This window comes from Myodes glareolus, chromosome 1, assembly GCF_982192425.1.
Source record: "Myodes glareolus chromosome 1, mMyoGla1.1, whole genome shotgun sequence".
In the NCBI taxonomy this organism is placed as follows: Eukaryota; Metazoa; Chordata; class Mammalia; order Rodentia; family Cricetidae; genus Myodes; species Myodes glareolus.
Window position 1 is genome coordinate 35162477 of NC_142026.1, and position 20406 is coordinate 35182882.

Genomic DNA, 20406 nt, shown 5'->3' on the forward strand with positions numbered 1-20406 from the left:
ATCTTGGACATCCTCAGACTGAGATCTTAAGCCAGGTAGCTAAATAAGCACAGCTGGAGAGGGGACCCGCATGGATTTAACCCCTCGACCATCTCCTCAGATAGTCCTTTCTGTGGGGGTCAGAGGGTGGCCTCAGTGGGGTTGCTCTCATTCTCACAGGTTTGAGGGAAAGCAGGAAGGAGGATGGTAGAAAATATAGTATGCTATGGGAACCCCGAGAACAGCTAACCCAAGAGGAGAGAGAATGGGGGTGCCTATTCTAAAAAGCTGCCTCTACTCACCGGCTCTATGCCTTGCTGTGGGAGACCCGGGAAGATGATTGGACCAAGTGGGTCCTGACAAACTGGGGAAGGGACATTGTGTGTTTTAGACAGCAAGGGATGGGACAGGCACAGTGCTCAGGGAGAGGGAAAAGATGCCACGCCCATGGATCCCTGCCTGGGATCCCTAAGAGCCTAGGATTATGTGGAAGGAGAATTACACAAGGCAAGCCTTCATAGTACCTTTTCAAAATGCTGGTCATCAAAGGAGATTTTAGCAGTCCCTGACTGACGGACCCCTGAGCCATAATCTGGAGCCTCTTCATCAGCTGCAAGAGGAATAAGCAGGGGGTCGATTGGTCAACTTGTTTCCATAGTGGACAGAGCCAGGCCAAATGGCCCCAGGACCGTGGAGAGGGTGTAGGAACCAGGTGACGAGATTCTTAGCTGCCCTGAGCAGCCAACATCACCACCTGCAGCTCAGGAGTCACCAAGACACACTAACCAGCAGCCTGTGCTGCCCCGGGGACCCAGAGACATGTCCTTGTCATACTCACCCATCGTGAGCCACAAAGCCCGACCCTGTCCGACCTGCCTGTCCCAGGTGCTCAGGGAGATCAACAGGCTCCTGCCACCTCTACACCACCCTCTTCAGAGCTCATGGGCCCTACTATGTCACCTCCAGCACTGTGGTTACTCCTCTGCCACCACCCAGTCATCCAACCATGTCTGGTAGCCAGGACCAGCCCCAATGGGGCTCAATGAATGAGCTGACCCCAACCCATGGCCACAGGGCTGGACAGGGGTGACAAGATTGTGTGTTTCCTCAGTTCCTTTCTTTCCTTGCCACAGATGGGGAGATACTAGTTCTGACCCCAAATGTGCTAAAATCCAGTTGTCTTCATAGAAGATCTGGGGACACCAGATCAGACTTCTTCATAGCCTCTTTTCCTGAATATGACTTGGGGGACAGCAGGGCTGTGGCTGCTCACAGGCCTGAGCTGAGTCTCACACACCTTCCTAACTCTCAGCCCTCCTCTGATACATGGAGGGCCCACTGAGTTCCACTGGATTTAGGAGTGGTGGCCCTTGGAGGTAGACCTCAGCTTAAATTTGGAGATGGGAGCAATCGCCAGCAATCCTAATGATGACCCTCTAGGGGCTCTTCTCCCTGAAAACAGAGCAGGTTAGCCACTTCCTCTGCAAGGGACACAGGCGAGTCCCTTGGTCTCGAGGAATATTTGGACAAGATGGAGACATCTACCCAGTGTGGTTGGGAGCTGCTAGACCAGATAGGAGATGCAGGGCCTGGCAAGACGGAGGAGGAACTCCCCAGGAAGGAGGCACCCCTAAACAAGGACGTCTTGGTAACATTCACTTTCCAGCAGTGTGGCCAGGGTGGTATTGAAGTCTGGTTATTTGTTTGTTTGTTTGTTTGCTTGCTTGCTTGTTTGTTTTATCAGTTCATAATTCCCACTCCTGGCTTTCCTTGCTAGACGGGATCTCTGGACCAGCACTGGGGGAAACAGAGACTGTGCTCATCTAAACAATTACCAGTGTGTCATGACTGGTGATAGGTTGGAACAGGGCGGGGCAGGGCAGGGTAGGACATTTGGAAATCACAGGCTGATGAGAGTGGCAGTACAACCCACTATTAGCTTAATTAGTTGAACCGATGTCACCTAATGTGGCCAGAATACCAGGGAAGGAATGATTAGACATTTCAGAGGAAGAGGCGTTGGAAGGTCAGTGGTATGAGAACCTGGAGTACAAGTATATTGGTGGTATTTGGGGTGCAGGAACTTGGGGTATCGTGAATCTGAGAGTATGAGAGTGAGGGGGATAGCTGGGACACGATATCCTGGAGGTAGGAGAACCTGGGGAGTGTGACAATCTAGAGCAATATGAGAACCTGGGAGTGTGTAACACACTGGGATGCTGGCCTTCCCAGATCCTCCGGGGGGCGGGCACACTGATCCAGCTCCAGACTAACCATGGCCGACCTGCAGCATCCCGCTCAGCCCCACTCGGTTCCTCTGTCTCCCTGTCCCCAAGTGCCTGGGCAGCCATGGTATACAGACAGTGAGTATCCCAGGAAGAGAGACCACAGTCTAGGGCAGAGAAAGGAGCCTTTAAACTGCCATTATAGCAGATGTCACCACTGACCTGCGGCTACCTTTTGAACCATGACCTCACAGTGTTCTCAGTAGCTCTACAAACATTCTCACCATGCAGGAATTGCATTATAGGACTACAGATGAGCAAACGAAGGCCCAGGGGCTTCTGCAGCTGGCTAATCCTAGGACCTCCCTATTCCAGAGGGATGGGGGAAGAGAAACTGTATGCCTTTTACAATGGAGGAGCCTCTGTTTTCAGGCCCACGGATGAGGAGAGTCTACAACCTCCAGCTTAGGCCTGTGCCTGAGACCAGGACCTAAGGGAGGACCATAGAAGAGAAACTGAGGCAGCTGTTGAGAGCTACTCTGGGAGGGGCCAGCAGTCTGCAGGTTCTCTTGACTATGGGGAAAGTGGCAAGTGGGCTGGTAGGCAGTCCATGTCGCTGGGAGGTAGCAAGGAAATCTCTGGGCCCACCTGAACTGTGTGATAGGTGGGTACTCCAAGCCAGAGCAGACTCAGGCATCCTGGGCAGAGCCTGCAGGGCTGGGATGTCCCTGTCTAGTCCAGGAGAGCCTAGGAGGCCAGAACCAATGACTTAGCACGCTTTTCCTTCAAGCCCCACCAGCCCATCTGCCTGATTGGCCACAGGGAGGCTGGGGGGTCCTGGGTAAAGTCAGTTTCATTTTAGCTCCTGCACAATATTTTTCCTACCACCTTTGCCTGCAATGGCAAAGGCCCCCTCTCCCCCCCTGCCCAAAGGGCCTCAGAGCCACACACACCTGAGATGGCCTGCACCGCCACACGGAGGAAGCCTTTCACCTCTCCCTTTTCGCTGACGATGGCCACGCGGTGCACCAGGGGCACAGGGTACAGCAGGTTGCTCAGGTATACGAAGGCCCTGCAGGAGCAGAGCCATTGTCACATGCGACCCTCAGGAGGTGCTCTGGGCTACAACAGTGACACCAAGGCCGGCTCACACACAACATGAAGCTGCAAAGCGGAGCGAAGCGGCGAGACAGCCAGGGCGGACGCAGGATGGTGGGCTGGGCACAGGCAAGGGGTGGGGTGAGGGAGGAGGGTCTTCAGGGCTCAGAGGAGACAGGAGGGGGAGGTACAGAGAGAGGAAGGAGCTCAGTGAGTGGAGGGCACAGCCCAGCTCAGCCTGGACATGGCTGTCTGAGAAGAGAACAGCTGAAGGGGGGTTTCAGCCTGCTTCAAGGGCTGGAGGACCTGGGCTGAACAGGGACATGCTCGTAAAGCCTCAGCGTTTAGAGTACGGATGCCTACTTTCCACGGGGCGCCATCGAGCAACTCCTCTGTGGAGCTCCTTTAACAGACACCTGTGCCCTCTCTGCTTACCTGGAGGTCAGACACAACCCGTGCCTAGGTGTCACCCTTCTCGGGGCAAGCATAACTCCAAGTGTGTGTCTATCACTCAGACTCCTGGGCACTGCTCTGATCCTCCCTTCTAGACAACACCACCTATATCAAGAGTCTTGCTGGAGCTCCCTCGGTTGGCCTCTCCATCACCCTGCCTCTCCCACTGTCCCTAGAGGGAACCTGTCACACAAAAGTCCTCACACCTTCAGGGATTCCCAAGCTCCTTACAGAATCATCTAAGCCCTGTGCAGTCCAGGACGGCCAACCCCATCTTACTGCCCCCAAGTGCAGCCTCCACCTGGCCACACGGGCCGATGAGTCCCTGTCATCTGCCTGCTCTCATGACAACGGCCTATTCTCATTCTCCTATCCGTTCCATCTTCTGACTTTAAGAACCTCTCTGTAGACTTTCTGGTTTTCTGTGCTTTTAATATATATGACAGAGCTTCAGCAAGTTGTTCTAGCAAAATCGTCCAAGTCAGGCCTCGGAGGGTGGAAGGCAGCTACCATTAAGGGGCCTTAATGGTCCCCCTGCACTAGCTCCCTGGGGCCCACTTTCCCTAGGAAGAGTAATAGCCCAAACCCTTTTGTCCAAGGTACCAGTCAGGGCATGACTGTGAAGGGGATGTAGAGAGCCCACAGAGGACTTTGAGGGAATAGCCACACTGGGGGTCAGGTGAAGGCCCTGTGCTGGCTTTTCAGGGACCCTGAGCCAGACCAAAACCTACCTCTGCCATTCCAAGGCCCTGATAACCTAAGTTACCTCTCTAGAGGATGCACAGAGCTTGCCTGGAACCAAGCCCAGGTTCTGGGCTAGACAGATAAGCCCTACTGGCGCTATGGGGATACCCCCAACTCTGTGAGCACCCATCGGGAAGCTCATCACTTGACCCTCCCCCACCATCCAGAACTAGGGGTTCTGGAGCAGTACCCAGAGAGGCCGTGCCTGGGTCATACGGTAAGACGTCAGCAGGCAGCTATCCAGGCTCCCTACAAGGCCTGTTGTAAAATGGGGTGACCCCAGAGACTGTAGGACCCAAAGAAGGAATACACATTCTGGGACAGCAGCTGCTCCCCAAAACCTGGAAGGTAGCTTATCAACTAACAGTGATGCCCCAAAATTTAGCTAGCTGTGCTCTTCTCTGATGGATGTTGAGTCTAGAGTCTAGCATGGCCTGTTAGAGCACTCGGGCTCATTTCACAAGAGAAGAAACTGATGCATAAAATATTGAGCAGTAGCCAGGAGTGGCAGCAAGGGCCAGCGCTAGGATAGGACCTGCAAGTTACCCTCTAGGTAGCTCTCAGTCCTGTCGCTCATTGCTTGGCAGTGCAACTAATCATGAATCAGTCTTGCATCACCATCTTTTAGAACGTCCTCCCATCAGAGAGAGAAAACCCAGGCTGCCATTGCCCCCATTCAAGCTGTAGGAACAATATCACCCACTTCTAATCTTAACCCTAATCTCTCACTGGAGGCTGGGTCAATGGAAAGAGACCCATTTGTGGCCAAAGCCCCGGATCCTCCCTGACATCATGATCCCCACACAAATCACATGGGAACTGTGGGTCCAGCTGCAGCTGTGGGGTCAGATGTTGGTGAGGACAAAAATGATGCAATGCCCCCCTTTTCTCTACACGATCTACATGACCAACCCAGCCCAGCTGGCACTGTGGTGGGGTTATTCTGCTAAAAGAGATCTCTGGGCCTGGACTGGCTTTGAGGGGCAGCACTGGTTTTGAAGGGGCCACAAGCTGAATCTGGAAGGCTTCTGTGCCCCACTCTGAGTAGAACGCATTCAGCCGGCACACCTGGGAGATGAGGGCACCCAGGCAGACACTGCTCAGGGGGACAATAGACTCTAGCCTTCATCTTACCTGTTCTCTGGGCACTAGAAACAACTAGAAGACAGTGTAAGCCACTACAGGGTCAGAACACAGCCTTGCCAACCTCAGTGTGCCACATCAGTCGAACACCCAGCTGCTCTCAGTCAGAAGAATAGTGTCACAGCCACACTGGCCATGATGGTGGGGGGCGGGGCAGATAAGGAGGCCCAGCATGGAGCTAAGAGACTCAGGGCTGCATGGAGCTATCAGGTGCAGCCTCTTACTGGGTCAACATTTACCCCTCTAGTACCCTCCCGAGCCTCTTGCTGGGTCAACATTTACCCTTCTGGTACCCTTCCCCAGATCTTGGCCCCCATACCCTCAACCCTTATCCCCCTCTCTCCAGTGCCTGCCTCCCTGCCCCCATCTTCTGGATGTGTGTGAAGTAGAAAATGGGAGCCTCTGAGCCCACTTCACCAGCCAACTCAACCACATCCCCAGGCCACCTGACACCTAACCATCAGAGACCTGGGATGTGAGAAGGGGCTCCCTGGTTATAGTCATGAGATGACTGCCCAGATCCAGAGTACCTTGAAGCAGACTTAAACACCCAAAAGAGGAGAGGAGAGGAGGGCAGGACGGGCAGAGCGGCACGTGTGGCGAGGCAGGAGGGAGGAGGCAGCGCTAACCACAGATTGGTGAGGTGCAGAAACGCATGCTGGGACCCCGGGAAGCCTTTCCAGAGGGGACGAGAGTGGGCACCCCAATTTTGCTTAAGCTTTGGAAAGAGAGCCAGCAGCTACCAGAGGGTAAAAGGAAAACCAAGGTGAAGCCCTCCTCAGGGCTGGGCCTGCATAGCTGCTGTGCGGAGAAGCCAATTCTTGCCAAACCAAAAAGGTCAGGATATTGCCAAATGAAGCCTTGCATAGAGCACCCCACAATACAGGGGCCCGGGCCTCTCATGGATGATTTGTGCTAAGTTTGGTCATTTTGTGAAATCTCAAATCCACAAGAGGGGGAAACAACGTTGGAAGGACCCAGCTCTTTTCACAAGACTGCAGAGCCCATACCCCATGTCTCCTCAATATCACTGTCCTTTGTCTCCTGACCCCTTGTTTACCTGACACCCAGAACCACACCCAGGGCCTAGCAGGCATGGGAGGTCTGATACTATAGCCCAAGGCTCACTGGGAGGAGCCTGTGTAGAGCTGGCCTGCAATCTGTACCTCTTGCTCAGGCTCAGCGGGGTGGAAGTCCAGACCCAGGGTACCTCAGACGGAGAGGTTACCCATTGGTGTGCAGCTGGCTAGCTCATCATGGCTAACATCAGCCAATGACAGTTAGGAGAACAAATCAGAGAAGTTCCTGGCCAGTGATATGGGACCTGCTACCTCCTGAAAGGGAGAGGGGCTCTCACACCATCACCTCCATTCAAGGAAGGAAGGAACGACGTGGAAAGTCCGTAGTCTGTAAGGGACCATGCTCAGCCTTGAACTTTCAATACTTGTGCCCCAAGATCAAGAGTTCTAAAACTCCCACTGTCCGAGAATCAACCTTAAACTCCAGCAAAGGACACAGAAGGACTGCAGCCGTTCCACACAGGTAGGCGACAAACCCTAGCGTGTCTGAAGTCATGTGCCTTACTGCTGAAGCCAGCAACTAGACCGGCCTCCCTGTAGCCCACTCCCTCAACCTCAGCCTCCCTCACCTATTCCAGAAAGTAAGCAGCTGGAGGTTCTCTGCAAAGGGCATGTGCCCGTCTCGTCATGTTGGCCTGGCCGGTCAGGAGCTTGAAACTGTTCTCACCTGCTAGGCACCATAAAATTAAGGCAGACAGGTGGAGGCCCTTCCTCCCCTGCCCTGGGTGACTCACAGCCTGCCTCTTTTTCTCAGAACAGAGTAGCATTGAATACATAGTGTACCTTCTTTTTGGACAGCAGTGGAATAAGCAGAAGGCACCTCAACTGAATAAAGCAAATTCCCAAGACAAGGTTTTGGAGCATCCTTCCTGGGGATATCTTTCTTCCCCTCTCAAATGCCCCTTGAACCCTGCCCAAGGGGTCACGGAATCTTGGTCACTTCTTATGGCCATTACAGGAACCATCCCAGCCACCCAGAGTGGGCATGGGGAGCTCTTGGCTATAGCTCTGTACTCCAAGCCCCAGCCTCTCTGCCACTGGCCCCAGACTCTTCCCCGCTGAGCCAGAGTATCCATCTTCTAGATGTGCATATATCCCGCTGTGAAGACACAAGGAAGCCTGGCTTTCTCAGTTCCCTCAGAGGCTAGCCCTAGCCTGCCTGGCCCAGAGGGTCCGGTGTCTGCCCTGATACCCTAACGATTGCCACAGCAGTGCTTCTATGCAAAAGAGCTGGTTCCTCCCCAGCATGCGTGCCTCAACCTCACCAACCTTCCTACTAAACTGAACAGGGGGGGCCGGTCGTAAAACGGGTCCCGGCCGTCGCACAGCGTGTGCTCCGGAAAGACGTCGTCCTCCAGGTCCTCCTCCTCCTCCTCCTCCTCCTTCTCCTCCTCCTCCTCCTCCTCCTCCTCCCCCACGCTCTGCTCCTCGGCAGGCTCGGTGGTGTCGGAGTCGGGGCTCGAGAAGGTGGGGGAGGGGGTGAGAGCAGCCATGCGCTCGCTCATGCATGTGTTGAGAAGAGGGTAGCTGTTGCAGCCAGAGATGACTGAACTGAGGTTAGTGCGACAAGACAGAAAGAGGTTAACACCAGCTACTCTGGGGAAGGTGGGGCGGGGTGGGGCGGGACAAGGAGGACTTCTGTTTCAAACCAAACACCAACCATCAAGGAACGCTGCTTTAAAAGACAAGGAACGAAAAGGCACCCAGTCTCAAGGCTGGGAAGAGGAAACGAAACAAAACACCCCAAACTAGCAACAACAACAGAAGCCACTATTAGAAGGCTCTGGAAAGCACCACCAACAGGTATGAGCGAGAACAAGGGTCCAGGCTGGCCATAGCCAAAGCTCTTTGAGGACCTCTTTGGATGACATGGGGGTTGGAGACTAGATACAGACACCAGATTGGAAAACAAGGAAGGAGCCGGTAGTCTCTAATCTCGACTCTGTGTTCCCACCCCCAAGACACTAGTGACTTAGAATGCCTGCTCTAGGCCCCTGTGTGCTTGGGCAACACACACACACACACACACACACACACACACACATTCATGGATATATATCGCAGTAGTGACAAGATGCCACCCTAGGTCTCCTAACAAAGCTGGGCCTACAGGTGCATGATGAGGAATGACAGAGGGAAGGGATAAAAGTGAAACATGGTTTTTTCTTGACTTCAGGGCAGGGCGGCTCAGGGTCTGGTCTCTGACCCCACTGTGTGTGCTCGTTCTCTCTCTCTCTCTCTCTCTCTCTCTCTCTCTCTCTCTCTCTCTCCAAGGACAGGGAGGAAGTGCCCACCTGCCCACCAGCCGGAACCAGGGGAAGCGATCATAAAAAGGGTCCCCGCCGGTCACCACGTTGTCACAGTCCTCAACGACGCTGGAGGGCACCTCTGCGGCTCTGTCATACATCTCCCGCATCAGGTCCAGGCGTTGCCTGTCGGGGTTCAAAGACCATGTAGTCTCAGACCAGTGTCCAGAAGTAGCCTGGCACCCCATTCCTCCTAGGGCATCAGACTCAGCTTGGTTCCGTCACCATTGTCCTATCAGGGTCACAGGCTCAGAGGTCTGCCAGCTAGAAACCCGTGTGGTCCTTGGAATTCGGCATCCACAGGAAACCCATGAGAATGGTAGGTCACCCCAATTGCCTCCCAAGTCTTCCCCGGTGATGGCAAAGGTGAGCTGAACAGACTTGACAAGGCAGGGCACAGCTGGAGAGCTAACAGAGATGTGGGGGAGACACCCTACAGCAACTCAGAACCGGGATTGGTAACATAGCCCTGAAAACTTGTGCCGTGAGGCAGGAAAGGGAATGGAGACCACAGAGCATTTTTAAATCTCACCCCACCCCCGGGCAGGACAAAATGTAGGAGGAAGAAAATGAGATTGTGCTCTCTAGAGGGCTCAGAGTTTGCCTTCTAGGAAGATAAGCGTCCACTACGGATGGTGTTGGATGGTGTTATATTCGGCCTGACTTCCTAGAGCACAGGAGGGATGGGGAGCCCGGAGGCACACACAAATTGAACAAGAAAAGGGTGTGCCTACTAATAATGTTCTGCTGTCTGCAGGAGGCCTAATATGGTTCTCAACCTTCCTAATATGGCGGCCCCTTAAGACAGTTCCTCATGTTGTGGTGACCCCCAACCATAAAATTATTCTTGTTGTTACTTCATAACCGTAATTTTGCAACTGTTATGAATTGTAAATGTAAATATTTGTGTTTTCTAGTAGTCTTAGGTGACCCCTGTGATAGGGTTATTTGTCCCCAAGGTGTCCTGACCCACAGGTTGAGAACCTCTGCTCTAGCTAATCCTGAGAGATAACTAACAACTCATTCGTGAGCCTGCCTTCTACATACAAACCCTCAGACCCCAAGTCCACACCCACCTCCCCTCTTCCTAAGATCTCACGCACTTGACCAGTGTTTTCTCTGCCTTCAATCACCATGGACAGTGAGAAACTAGGAAGGTCCTTAGCTCAAGGCCGGCCTAATTTCAGGGAGCTGGTCCATAGAGACCAGCTGCTCTACATTTTCCTCAGCAGTCCAAGGAACATGCTGGGTTTCTCACTCCTAGCCTGCCTTGGTGCCCAGTCATGGACCTGTTTTGTGCGTCCATTTTCAGGGCTGTGAGTACATTCTACCCTTCTCGTGGCAGATGTCTATGTCATTACCCGGTCACCTTCACACGTGAAGACTTGGCATGAATTAAGGGAGGAGTCTAAGGAGGCAGAAGCACTCTTATAACACACGAGCAGTGGAAAACTTCAGTAATGGTGGGGCACTACCGATGCCCTTCCTCCTGCCCAAATCCTCAGTCTTCTGGGGGTTGAGGGGCTGATTTCCTTCAGGCATGCAGAGTGGAGAAGCCAGCCCTCCACCCCCCACCCCATCTCTAAGGTCCTTGGCACAGACCTGACTGGAGGCACTGAGCCACCTTCCAGTCCCCCAGAGACACGCTGGCTTTGTGGTGAAGCACACCCCAGTCTGCTTCTGTCCCTGGGGAAGACACCCGTCCACCATCCACCTCACTGCCCATCAGCTGCACCTGAGTTTCTCTAGCGTCCAGTAGTGGGTGGCCCCATTCTTCTGATCCTGGACCTCCACTGCCACAATGGTTCGGGGGAAGGGCCGTGTCTCTCGATCTTTGGCAGCTTCGGGAGGCAGTAGGTCTGGCGGCAGTGGGGAGTAGAGGGTGTCTGTGAGGAGGACAAACTGGAACTGGACCTGTAAGGGGAGAAGATGCTCATCTACTCCCTGCCGAGGGGGAGCCAGGTTTCCAGGGGGTTTCTCCCCATGCCACCGAGATTGCAGCTCTATATTTCATAGTCTACCAAACAATTCAACCAGTCATGGAAAAATGGTCGACACTCCAACCCCGGTTCCCACCATTGCTTGTTGATTCCCAAGCAAAGCCAGTTCCAGGGCTTCCTTCAACCACCCACCCTGGGTACCTAGTTCAGGCAAAGAGCCCCAGTTAGTTCTAGGGCTGTGACTATAAGCAACTAGCCCATCACTCATGAGGAACCCAACTCCTCTGATGGATTCCTACCTTCTTCTTTAGCTCCACGCTGATGGCGTTGGCCTCCTTCAGAAAGATGGCATTGCCCCACAACAGGTCCCGTAGAGAAGTGAACTGGTACCACTTCCATTTCCGGAAGGCCCACAGTGCCAGCTCACACTCCCGCTCGGTCCACTGGACTATGGGAGAAGCCATGGGCGTCATCAAAGAAAGCCATAATATAGCCTACCACAACCTGAGACCCGAAAAATCAAGATGGCTTGGGAATGTCACAGGACCAGTTGAGTGGACCCGGTCTACACTATAGCTGGTCTGTTAAATAAAGAGTAGCCCTTCCGTAGTCAATGTAGCCAGAGATAGATGCTGAAGGGCAGGCTAACTTGGAAGACTGACTGGATTCTAGCCCTCTCTTCCCAGATAAAGGCTCCTCTGATCAGTCCCTGCCATATTGGGTTGGGGTCCCCAGGCTCACATTTCTGATTTCATACTAAGGAGAAAGGAGACCCCAACAGAAGGACCGGTCGAATAAGTAGTGTGAACATGCCCCCAGGTCACCCAAAGATTAAGTGGGCTCCCGAAATGAGCTTCCCTATTAGGTTGGAAGTCAAAGCAGCTCAGAGAGGCCATATCACCAGTGATAGCCACACCTGCCTTGCGGGGCTGGCAGTGGGGATGGGCACTCGTGGGAGAGGAAGAGGAAGGGCAGAGTAGAGGCTCACACACCCTCTATTCACAAAGCCCTCCTGAAAAGGGAAACCCTTAGTTGAGATGCAGAGTGAACCAGGTCTTTGGTGGTCTCCACATACCACACAGTGAGCATGGAGAGCCCTCGTCAGCACTCATGGTTCTGGCCCACTCCACTAACAAACATGTGTCTGTGTGTGTGAAATGTGTGGTCACTCCTTCAGTACAACCTCCCAAATCCTGCCAGTATGATAGTGCCCAGAATGAAGGTGGTTTACCTCCCAGGGCAAAAGTTCAGACCTCCAGAGAGCCACCTGGGCCTGTAGTAAAAGGAACGGGGCTCTGCTTTCTTTCTCCCAGCATTCTGTTCGGTCTACTCCACCTATCTAAATTCTGCCCTAGCAAAAAGCCAAGGCAGTTTCTTTATTTGACCACTGAAAGCAACACATAGCAAGAAGACTCTCCTACACCATGGCCCCTGCTCTTTCGGTCCTGTTGCTAGGAGATAAGCCCATCTTGAGTCCTTACCTTCATCCTCTGGTTCTTCCTCCTCCTCATTCACCTCTGGGTAGTACCTGGAATCCATCTGCTTCTGTAGGGCCTCCAGCTTACTCTCATAGTCCTGAAGAGATAGGGAGGGCCTGTGGCTTTACCTATGACTGAGACAGTCTCACCCTAGCCCACTGGAGTGCAAAAGAGGGACCAGGCCAGCAGGGAGCACGGCCAGAGGGAGCAGAGAGCTGCCTTCCCAGTGGGCTAGAGCCTATAGGGGCCTGGAAAGACGGCTGCACATTCTTACCAGCCTCTGCTGCTCCAGCAGATATGTGGCTTCCTCCCGTTCTCGCCGGTACTGGTCCTCCAGCTCCTGGAGTCTGCAAGAGAGCATCGGGTGAACACAAGGCCATGAGACTTGGCAGGCGGGCATCCGCCCCCAGGCCTCACCTCTGCTCCATCTCCTGCTTCATGTCGATGCCCTGCTTCTCCAGCAGTTCCCGTTGGGCGAAGGCCCAGTCCACTGGCTCGGCAGGCGTCTCTGCGCAGGGGGTTCGCTCACGCTCTTGGCGGGCCTGCTCAGGGTGGTTAAAGCGGAACACGTGGCTCTTGCCCATGATGATGCGGTTCCCTGGGAGATGGAGGCAAAGCCAGCCTTGGGGTACCTGTGGGTTCCAGGTGCCCTCGAGGGTGGGAGGAGAAGGGAGCAAGGGGTGCAGGTACTTCATCTGCCCGGGTACCCTAGCATCACCTACCTCGGGAAGAGCATCCAGCCCCCCAAACCCTGGCTCCAAATCACCTTTCTCCTTGGAATGGGCCCCTTGTTGTCTCCCAAATCTATCCTCTTGACTATGTGATTTAGGTTTTATGGGAGGAATTGGTAACGTTTAGAGACACAGGCTAACGTTTAGAGTCCCAGGATGCTATAAGGTGAAGTTCAAAGGATTTGAACATTGATTGGAGATCAGATGTAGACCACTCGTGAGGTTTCAGATGAGAACAGGATTCCACGAGAACTTGGGCTAGACGTTATTCACACTATGTCCTGGCAAAGAACATGGCTACATGTTGTCCATGTTCTAAGACCACGTGAGAGGCTGAATGTCAAAGTGCCAGACATTAACTTGGTGGAAGGGATTTCAAGGCAGCATAGCATCTAGCAACTATTCAATGGCTGCTTCTAGCCACGTTTACAGTAAGATTGGGGAGCAACAACCAGAGCAGAAAGATTTTAAAACTTGGAAGTTTTAGTAGAAAAGAAGCACATTGACATGCTAGAGCCAAGGGAGGTGTGTACACAGCCTGTCTCAGGAAGTACTTCCCTGTGTCCAATCATCCAGGCACTCAGTGGCCACTGCAGCCATGACCCAAGCAGGCCCAGATACCTCTCAAGCTGGCAGTGGGTTTTAGCATTGTCCAAGCGATGATGATTTTGCAGATATGTGAACCATTAAGAGTTATGGTTGGAAGTTACAGAGGCTTCCAAACAGATTTCAAAGTAAGTTTGGAGAGGTTAGTTTTATATATTTTTCATATATTTATAATACATAATATATTAAATATATATTATAGAAATTATATACCTCACAGGCAGACCTTGAGAGGAGAGTGTATAGAGCCGTGAGAGTAAATGCTGTGTTTCTGTGAAGACCCCAGTATACTAGAGATGTCCAGAACACAGAACATCTTCCAAGGAAAGCCATGAGCCACAGCAGAGCCTTCCCAGGAGATAAGCCTTGTAGGCTACAGCAGAAGAGGTCAGAGGGATGAGGCTACAGAGGCCTTTGAAGTTTGCACCGTACGCCACATGTCTTAGCTTCTAAACCTGGAGCTATGGGCTTTGACGTTTGCCCTGCTGAGTTTTTGTCTTGCTTTAGGCCTGTTCCTCCTGGCTAATTTTCTTTTCCTCCCCTTCAGTATGGGAATGTACACCCTGTCCCATCATGTACCAGAAGTGTGTCATTTCCATTTTGGTGTTACATGGGCTCGCCACAGTTTGGCCTGAGCCTAAGAGGACACTTTACACTTGGGCTCCTAAGCAATGATGGAACTTTAAGTGTGTGGAGACTCTTGGAGACAGACGGAATACACTTCGCATTGTGAGATGGGCACAGCCTGGGGGACTAGGAGGAGAATGCTGTGGGTTCAGTACAGCGTCTCCCTCAAAGGTTCATATGTTGAAGGCTAGGGGTCCAGCCAGTGGCACTATTGAGTGGCGACCGGATCATGAGACTACTAACTTCACTGGCTGATTAATCTATCGGTGAGTTCACTGGAGGATGAGTGAGTGACTGGGGGCAGGACTTGTTGGAGGAAGTAGAGCATATGTCTTTGAAGGGTGTGTCTGTTCCCAGAACCTTCTTATTCTTGCCTCTGCTTCCTGGCTACGGAGAGGTGAGCAGCTCCGTTTCACCCACCCTCCCACAATGATGCTCCTACTACCACAGGCCCAAAGCAGTGAAGATGGGGCTGGAGCCTCTGAAACTGTGAGCCAGAAGCAATCCTTTCCCCTAAATGGTTTCCTCGGATGCTTTGTTTCAGCAACAGATGGTGATTGACTCTCCTGTAAGTCAGTGTCTTGAGATAGCTCCTAACACGTGTGTGTATATTTCAGTACTCATGTGCCCAGCTCTGTCTTTAGGCCATCATGCAGGCAAGAGCTACATCATCCAGGGACCCACCTTATATATCTTATATGGCTTTCCTGAAAGAGATTTTAACACCTTCGTGTGTGTGGTTTTTATGGCAGCAGGGTGGAAATTATAGGATTCAATCCCAGGAAATTGGTGTTGAAGAGAGCACGAACCTGTCTCACATTGACCGTTCTGTAGTACCACAGTGTGGCCAGTGTGCCTGCTGGCCCTCTCTCCTGAGCATAGCCCATCAAAGTGACCATTTGGGACCTCCCACTCTGCATTAACCCAGTATCCTGTGAGTGGGAACCCCTCTGTTTTTCTAGTCTCAGGTCCAGGCACTCTAGTCTTCAAGTGCCGAGTTTGGGGACTAGAGGGTCTCAGGGGCTGCTCATAACAATGCTGCCTTTTGTTGGGAGCAAATTGTGCCAGAGAGGACAAGCACCAAGGCTTCGCCTTGTCTACCCTACAGTCCCCGAGTGCTCCCAGCCATACCTGATCGCAGGATGCTGGGCTCAGTGACTTTTTTGCCATTGACATACGTGTCAGCTCCTTCACAGGGCTCCAGGGTCACCACGGCTGCAAGACAGATAAGAGGGACACTGTAAGAAGCCGTTACTTCAGTGGCTCAGCTCTCCTGGCCCCTGGCAGGCACCAGTCAAGTTCCTCATTCCCGGCTGGCCATAGAAAACCTGATTTCATATGAGTAAGAACCCCTGGATGAACCCAAGGGTCACATCACTTAGTCAAGGAGACCCATGAGCCAAGGTCAAAGCTGTGGAGGCCATGCTAGGCTTGACTTCTCGTGTTCTTATTCAGGTCTCTAAGTGGACAAGAACAAGAGCGGCTAACATGTAACAGTAGGCTCTAGATCCCTTTGGCTCATCTGCACAGGAGAGAAATGGAAATCTGTGGACAGGAAAATCTAGGAGTGGCAATTATCCCCAGCACGCCCCAAGGTGGCCAGGTTAGATAGGGATTCAATAATAGATCTAGTTGGATGCTTTCTGGCTAAAACACCAGCCCTGCACACCGGCAGAGGCATGGACCCAGTGTCTGCACACCAGAACGGCAGGCCCAGCACTAAGGCGTCACCATCTTCTACAGGGTTGTGGTAGGCAGAGAAAACAGACAGCTGCTACCCAGCCAACAGGAGAGCATGCTCTCAAAACCACATCAACCCTAGAGTGGGCTCCATCCTTGGGGCCCGCTGTCCCTCTGCCCATATACATCCCTGCCTGCTTACTTGACATACTCAACACCGTCCTTGTCCCGTGATCCCACCATGACCCTGGGCTCCAGTCCAGGCAGTTGGCTCCCCAAGAGCAACAGCTACATGGCCACAGGAGTCGCCAGGCCTTTCCCAAACACCTTTCTAATCACTCAGCTGTCCTCAAGGCTCATACAGTTCTGTCCAGAAGCACGATTAGAGCTAAGAAGCTGAGTGGATAGTTAGTGTCCTACCCTTCAAGGGCTGAGCTACTAGGTCTTGCTAGTGCTATATTGATTAGAAATATGGGGGCAGGATTGGTGGTAGGGTGAGGCAGGACGACACTACCTTCTCCACCTCCCCGGGAGTCGCTCCGGAAGATGCAGTGCTCCTCCTTGATGAAGTGCCCACTCAGGACGATGTCCTGCCGCCTCTCTGCATCTTCTCTGCCCACTCTGTTGAGGAATCACGAGGTAGCACAGCCTCGGGGCCCCGGCACACTCACTCTGCCTGACTTACTCCTGCATGCAGCCTCCTGGGCATGCCCAGCTGGCTTTTGCTGTTGTTTTTGCTGTTGTTTGTTTCATGTTTGTTTTTATTTTTAAATACCAGGGTATATGGACTGTGGGAACATGGAGAAATGAGAGTGGGCAAGAGACCCCGCCCCGTCAGTGCAGCCCAGCTATAGGGAAATCCAGATGGCTCCTAGAGACACTTAAAAAGCATTGCGGGCCATGTAGGGCTAATACCCAACTCAGCTCTTAAGGGACAGCACAGAATAGTGGGAACAGGGGACCCGCACTCCCCAACCCACTAGAACCAGGCTGGCTGGAGATGCTATTGCTCCCTCACTTTGGGATCTTCTCAGCTGGCTACCCTTCCTCTACCTGACAATCCAGCACCTACCTGGTGACTCCATCTTTGATGTAGTAGAGGAGGCACTCTGACATCAATGGATCCTCATTTAGGTTGACAAGATGAGGTGTCTGGGAAGAAACAGAAAGGTCATTCTCCTGGGGAGGAGCAGAGTCCTCACAGTGGCCATCCTGCGTGCCCTCTGCTCAGACACCAAAGTACCACCATTCTCAGAACCGGATTTGTTGGGGATATAGTGCTCTACCCAGCCTGGCGGAGAAGAAAAGAGACATGGAGGGCAAGGATCCCCCCGGAAACCTTTAGTGGGGCACCCAGAACCCCCGAGTCCGAAGCTCAACTGGCCTCACAGATAGGCAACTCCTCGTCAGAAAAATGAAAGACAAACAAAGCTCCAGGCCCAGGCTCAGCCCATCTTGAAAACAGCAGGCTCGGTGGGGCCTGAATATTTTGTGGGGAGCTGGGCTGCAGGGGGATCTGGGAGACCCAGCTCCCAGTTCTTGGAGGACCCAGGTAAAGCTTAGATAGAATCTGTGTTTGGAAATCCTGAATGTGTAGGGTGCATGACGGGCTCCAGGGTTGGTCTCAAGAGTCCTAGGCCCCTGACTGCACCACACACAGCTGGTCCGGGAAGCTCATATCAGAGGGACAACCGGGAACCAAAGACTCTCCAGCAAAACTATCAGCAAGAAGAACGAGGGCCTTGGTCAAGAAGGGTCTCCCTGGAGGCCTGGGAAGAATCAGCTGATGGAGTCACTACTGAGCAACCCAGGACCTGCATGTTAGTGTCCCAACTCCAGGTCAAGGTGTCTGCCTCCTGTCTCCCACACCCATTGATGGCCGCCTTCTGCCTCCTGTCCTAGGTCATTCTTGCCTCAGCCCCCTCCTGCAAGCTTCTTTGGAGCCATCTTATACCTGTGTCCTAGACGAGGGTCCTGTAACAGGGAAGAGGTGCCAGGACAGGACTTTTTCCTGTTTCCCCTCAAGGTACCCTGAGTAAGTCACTGCCACGCTAAACTATAAATCCAAGTGCACTTTGAAGCATGGGTGTAGAGTTCTGACCATTGGGCACCGACTGTCCTCAACCGCTCTGTGTGCACACAGTGAACAGACGGCCTGGGCCTCTCTTCATGTCTCCCAGCCTGCCACTTCAAGCTGTCATGTGATACATTGTTTCTAAGCAGTCCTGGACCAAGGCAGCACAGCAGAATCTAGGGAGTTTGCACCACGGGTATTTGGCTCTATCTCTCAGATGCCTAAGTCGCTAACTCCACTTCCCCCAAGGCAGCCTTTCTTTAACACAAAGCAGGGCCTAGAAACTGGCTATGACTGAACCAGCACCATTCTCCTGGACTTCTGCCACTTGGCCTTGCAGCCCGTGTAGCTGCTTTGGGAAGGAAGGCCAGAAACTTCCAGAAGTAGCAGATTCAGAGTGAGGATAGGCCCACAACACTCACCTCTGCAGCCTGGACATTACCCTCAAGTCTTGTTCCAGTTCTGAAGGATCTAGTCTAAACCTCAAGCAGTTCAGAGCCCCACATGATGTCACCCAGCCACCGGGATGTCCCACCACACAATGGAAAGTCTAAGTAAGGCTAATTCATGCCTGGGCCAGAACCCCACCCTACTACACCTTCCCCCAGAACTCCCCACTGGATGTCCACCAGTGCGAGTGTCACCTTGTCCACACTGGCACTCGATTCGGTTCCTACCTTTTTGGGAGAAAACACACCCAAAGTGCCACCATCTTCCCTCATGGCCACACCCATCTCAGCCAGCAAGGCTTCCCTGGAAGACAGACCTGCGGTCAGCACAAACTCAGAGGATTCCAGGACTACCTCCACCCTGCCTGACCCACCCACCAACCAGGAACTATCAGCAGTGCCTAGGCAGCGTCCATCCATGGGATTGTCCTCACCCACAGATCTGTTCTTCAAGGCCGCAATGGCCAGTGGCCAGTGCCACACATTAGCTGCCTGGGTCAGACAGTATAGATTTGTCCCATGGCTAGCATGCAACCTCCCCCAGGGCTTGGGTTTCCAGGGCTCCCAGGCCTGTTCTCAGCCACCCTCGGCTCACCTCTCCATTCGGATGGCTTCTGTCCGCCGCAGCTTCTCCTCCCAGGTCTCGTTGAGCTCAGCAATGATCTTCTCCGTTTCCTGGGGGAGTGAGACAGAGCATGGTGAGATCCCAGGGAGTGTCTGCATGTATGTGGGGTGGGGCGTTCAAGGATGTAGGGCAGTTAGGAACGGGGCTGCAGAGCCCTGGGGCTCAGACACCCAGGCGCTTCCCAGCCTGTAAGATTCTGGGGGATCAAGGAGAAGTACAACAGACTTCACCCCATAGAACAAGGACAGCAAAATAAATCAGGAGCAGAGAGGAAGCAAGTGCCCCTGGGAAACACTGGGAGCAGCTACCAAACATAATAGCCCCTTCTATGGGCATGGCCTCACTTCTCTACAATGGCACTGCACTTGTTCCCTTCCCACTTATGTCCTAGCCACGCCCCCCAACTATACTTCAGTTGGGCCCCCAAGTCCCAAACAGGCCATCTACCCCACACCTCAAGAGCTTTATGCTGCTTCCTTCTTGGTCACCCTATATTACTACTCACGCTGGCCTCTGCCCCTTGTCTCCCTGGTCCCTCAGCCCCTATGGACTGGGCTCTCTGTGCAGACCACCCTGCATTCGGAGGGAGTATGGGGCTGGGGCTAGCCAAGCACAGTGTTGGGGAGCAGGAACCTCATCTGAGAGGAAAAACCAACAGCCTGGAAGTGGCTAAGAGCCTGAACATCCACCTCCCTTCTTGGTGAAAGCAGCTTGACAGAACGCCAGACGGAGCTGCCAGGACCCACAGTGGCACTATAGAGGTGCTGCTGAGACAGGACACCCCCACCTCGGTCACTACACAGTCCACTGTTCCCTGTACCAGCGCCTGCTCACCCACCCGTGCCTGACATTCCACACTTGGGCTTCCCTCCCCTAGCACTCAGGGTCGGGGCCATCCAGAGAGGTTCAAGAACCTTCAAAGGTACTCACTGCCCAGTGGCTCTGTTCGTTATCTGAACCTGGTTCGGTCTGGTGCCTGAAGGCACTAGCTGTTCTGGCTGCTGTGGGTGGGCTGGCCACAGCGCACCAGGCTGGCCACATGCCAAAGACTTCCATTATTATATCACGCTGATCCTGAGAGGTGAGGCCATACCTAAGGGGTGACCCAGAGGTCACAAGCAAGAGTCCTCTCTCACCCCTCTAAGCCTACCTTGTCCTACAGGCTGACG

General features: G+C 53.2%; 1 protein-coding gene across 14 annotated transcripts in view; it reads right to left on the minus strand.

Moving 5' to 3' along the window:
• Kif1a (kinesin family member 1A) overlaps window positions 1-20406 on the minus strand; it is an 88994-nt gene that overhangs the window by 26108 nt on the left and 42480 nt on the right. For 6 of the 14 annotated variants that reach the window (XM_087905686.1, XM_087905681.1, XM_087905680.1 and 3 more), the window contains 14 exons: window positions 19208-19287; window positions 18841-18916; window positions 17162-17241; window positions 16604-16710; window positions 15541-15624; window positions 12863-13043; window positions 12720-12792; window positions 12449-12542; window positions 11267-11415; window positions 10763-10941; window positions 9016-9153; window positions 7991-8272; window positions 3158-3276; window positions 504-589 (listed from right to left, as the gene is read on the minus strand). In XM_087905686.1, coding sequence (XP_087761812.1) covers window positions 504-589; window positions 3158-3276; window positions 7991-8272; window positions 9016-9153; window positions 10763-10941; window positions 11267-11415; window positions 12449-12542; window positions 12720-12792; window positions 12863-13043; window positions 15541-15624; window positions 16604-16710; window positions 17162-17241; window positions 18841-18916; window positions 19208-19287 — 1728 coding nt within the window. The remainder of the gene's footprint in view (window positions 1-503; window positions 590-3157; window positions 3277-7990; window positions 8273-9015; window positions 9154-10762; window positions 10942-11266; window positions 11416-12448; window positions 12543-12719; window positions 12793-12862; window positions 13044-15540; window positions 15625-16603; window positions 16711-17161; window positions 17242-18840; window positions 18917-19207; window positions 19288-20406) is intronic. The other 8 variants (XM_087905701.1, XM_087905700.1, XM_087905695.1 and 5 more) reach the window with 2 other exon arrangements.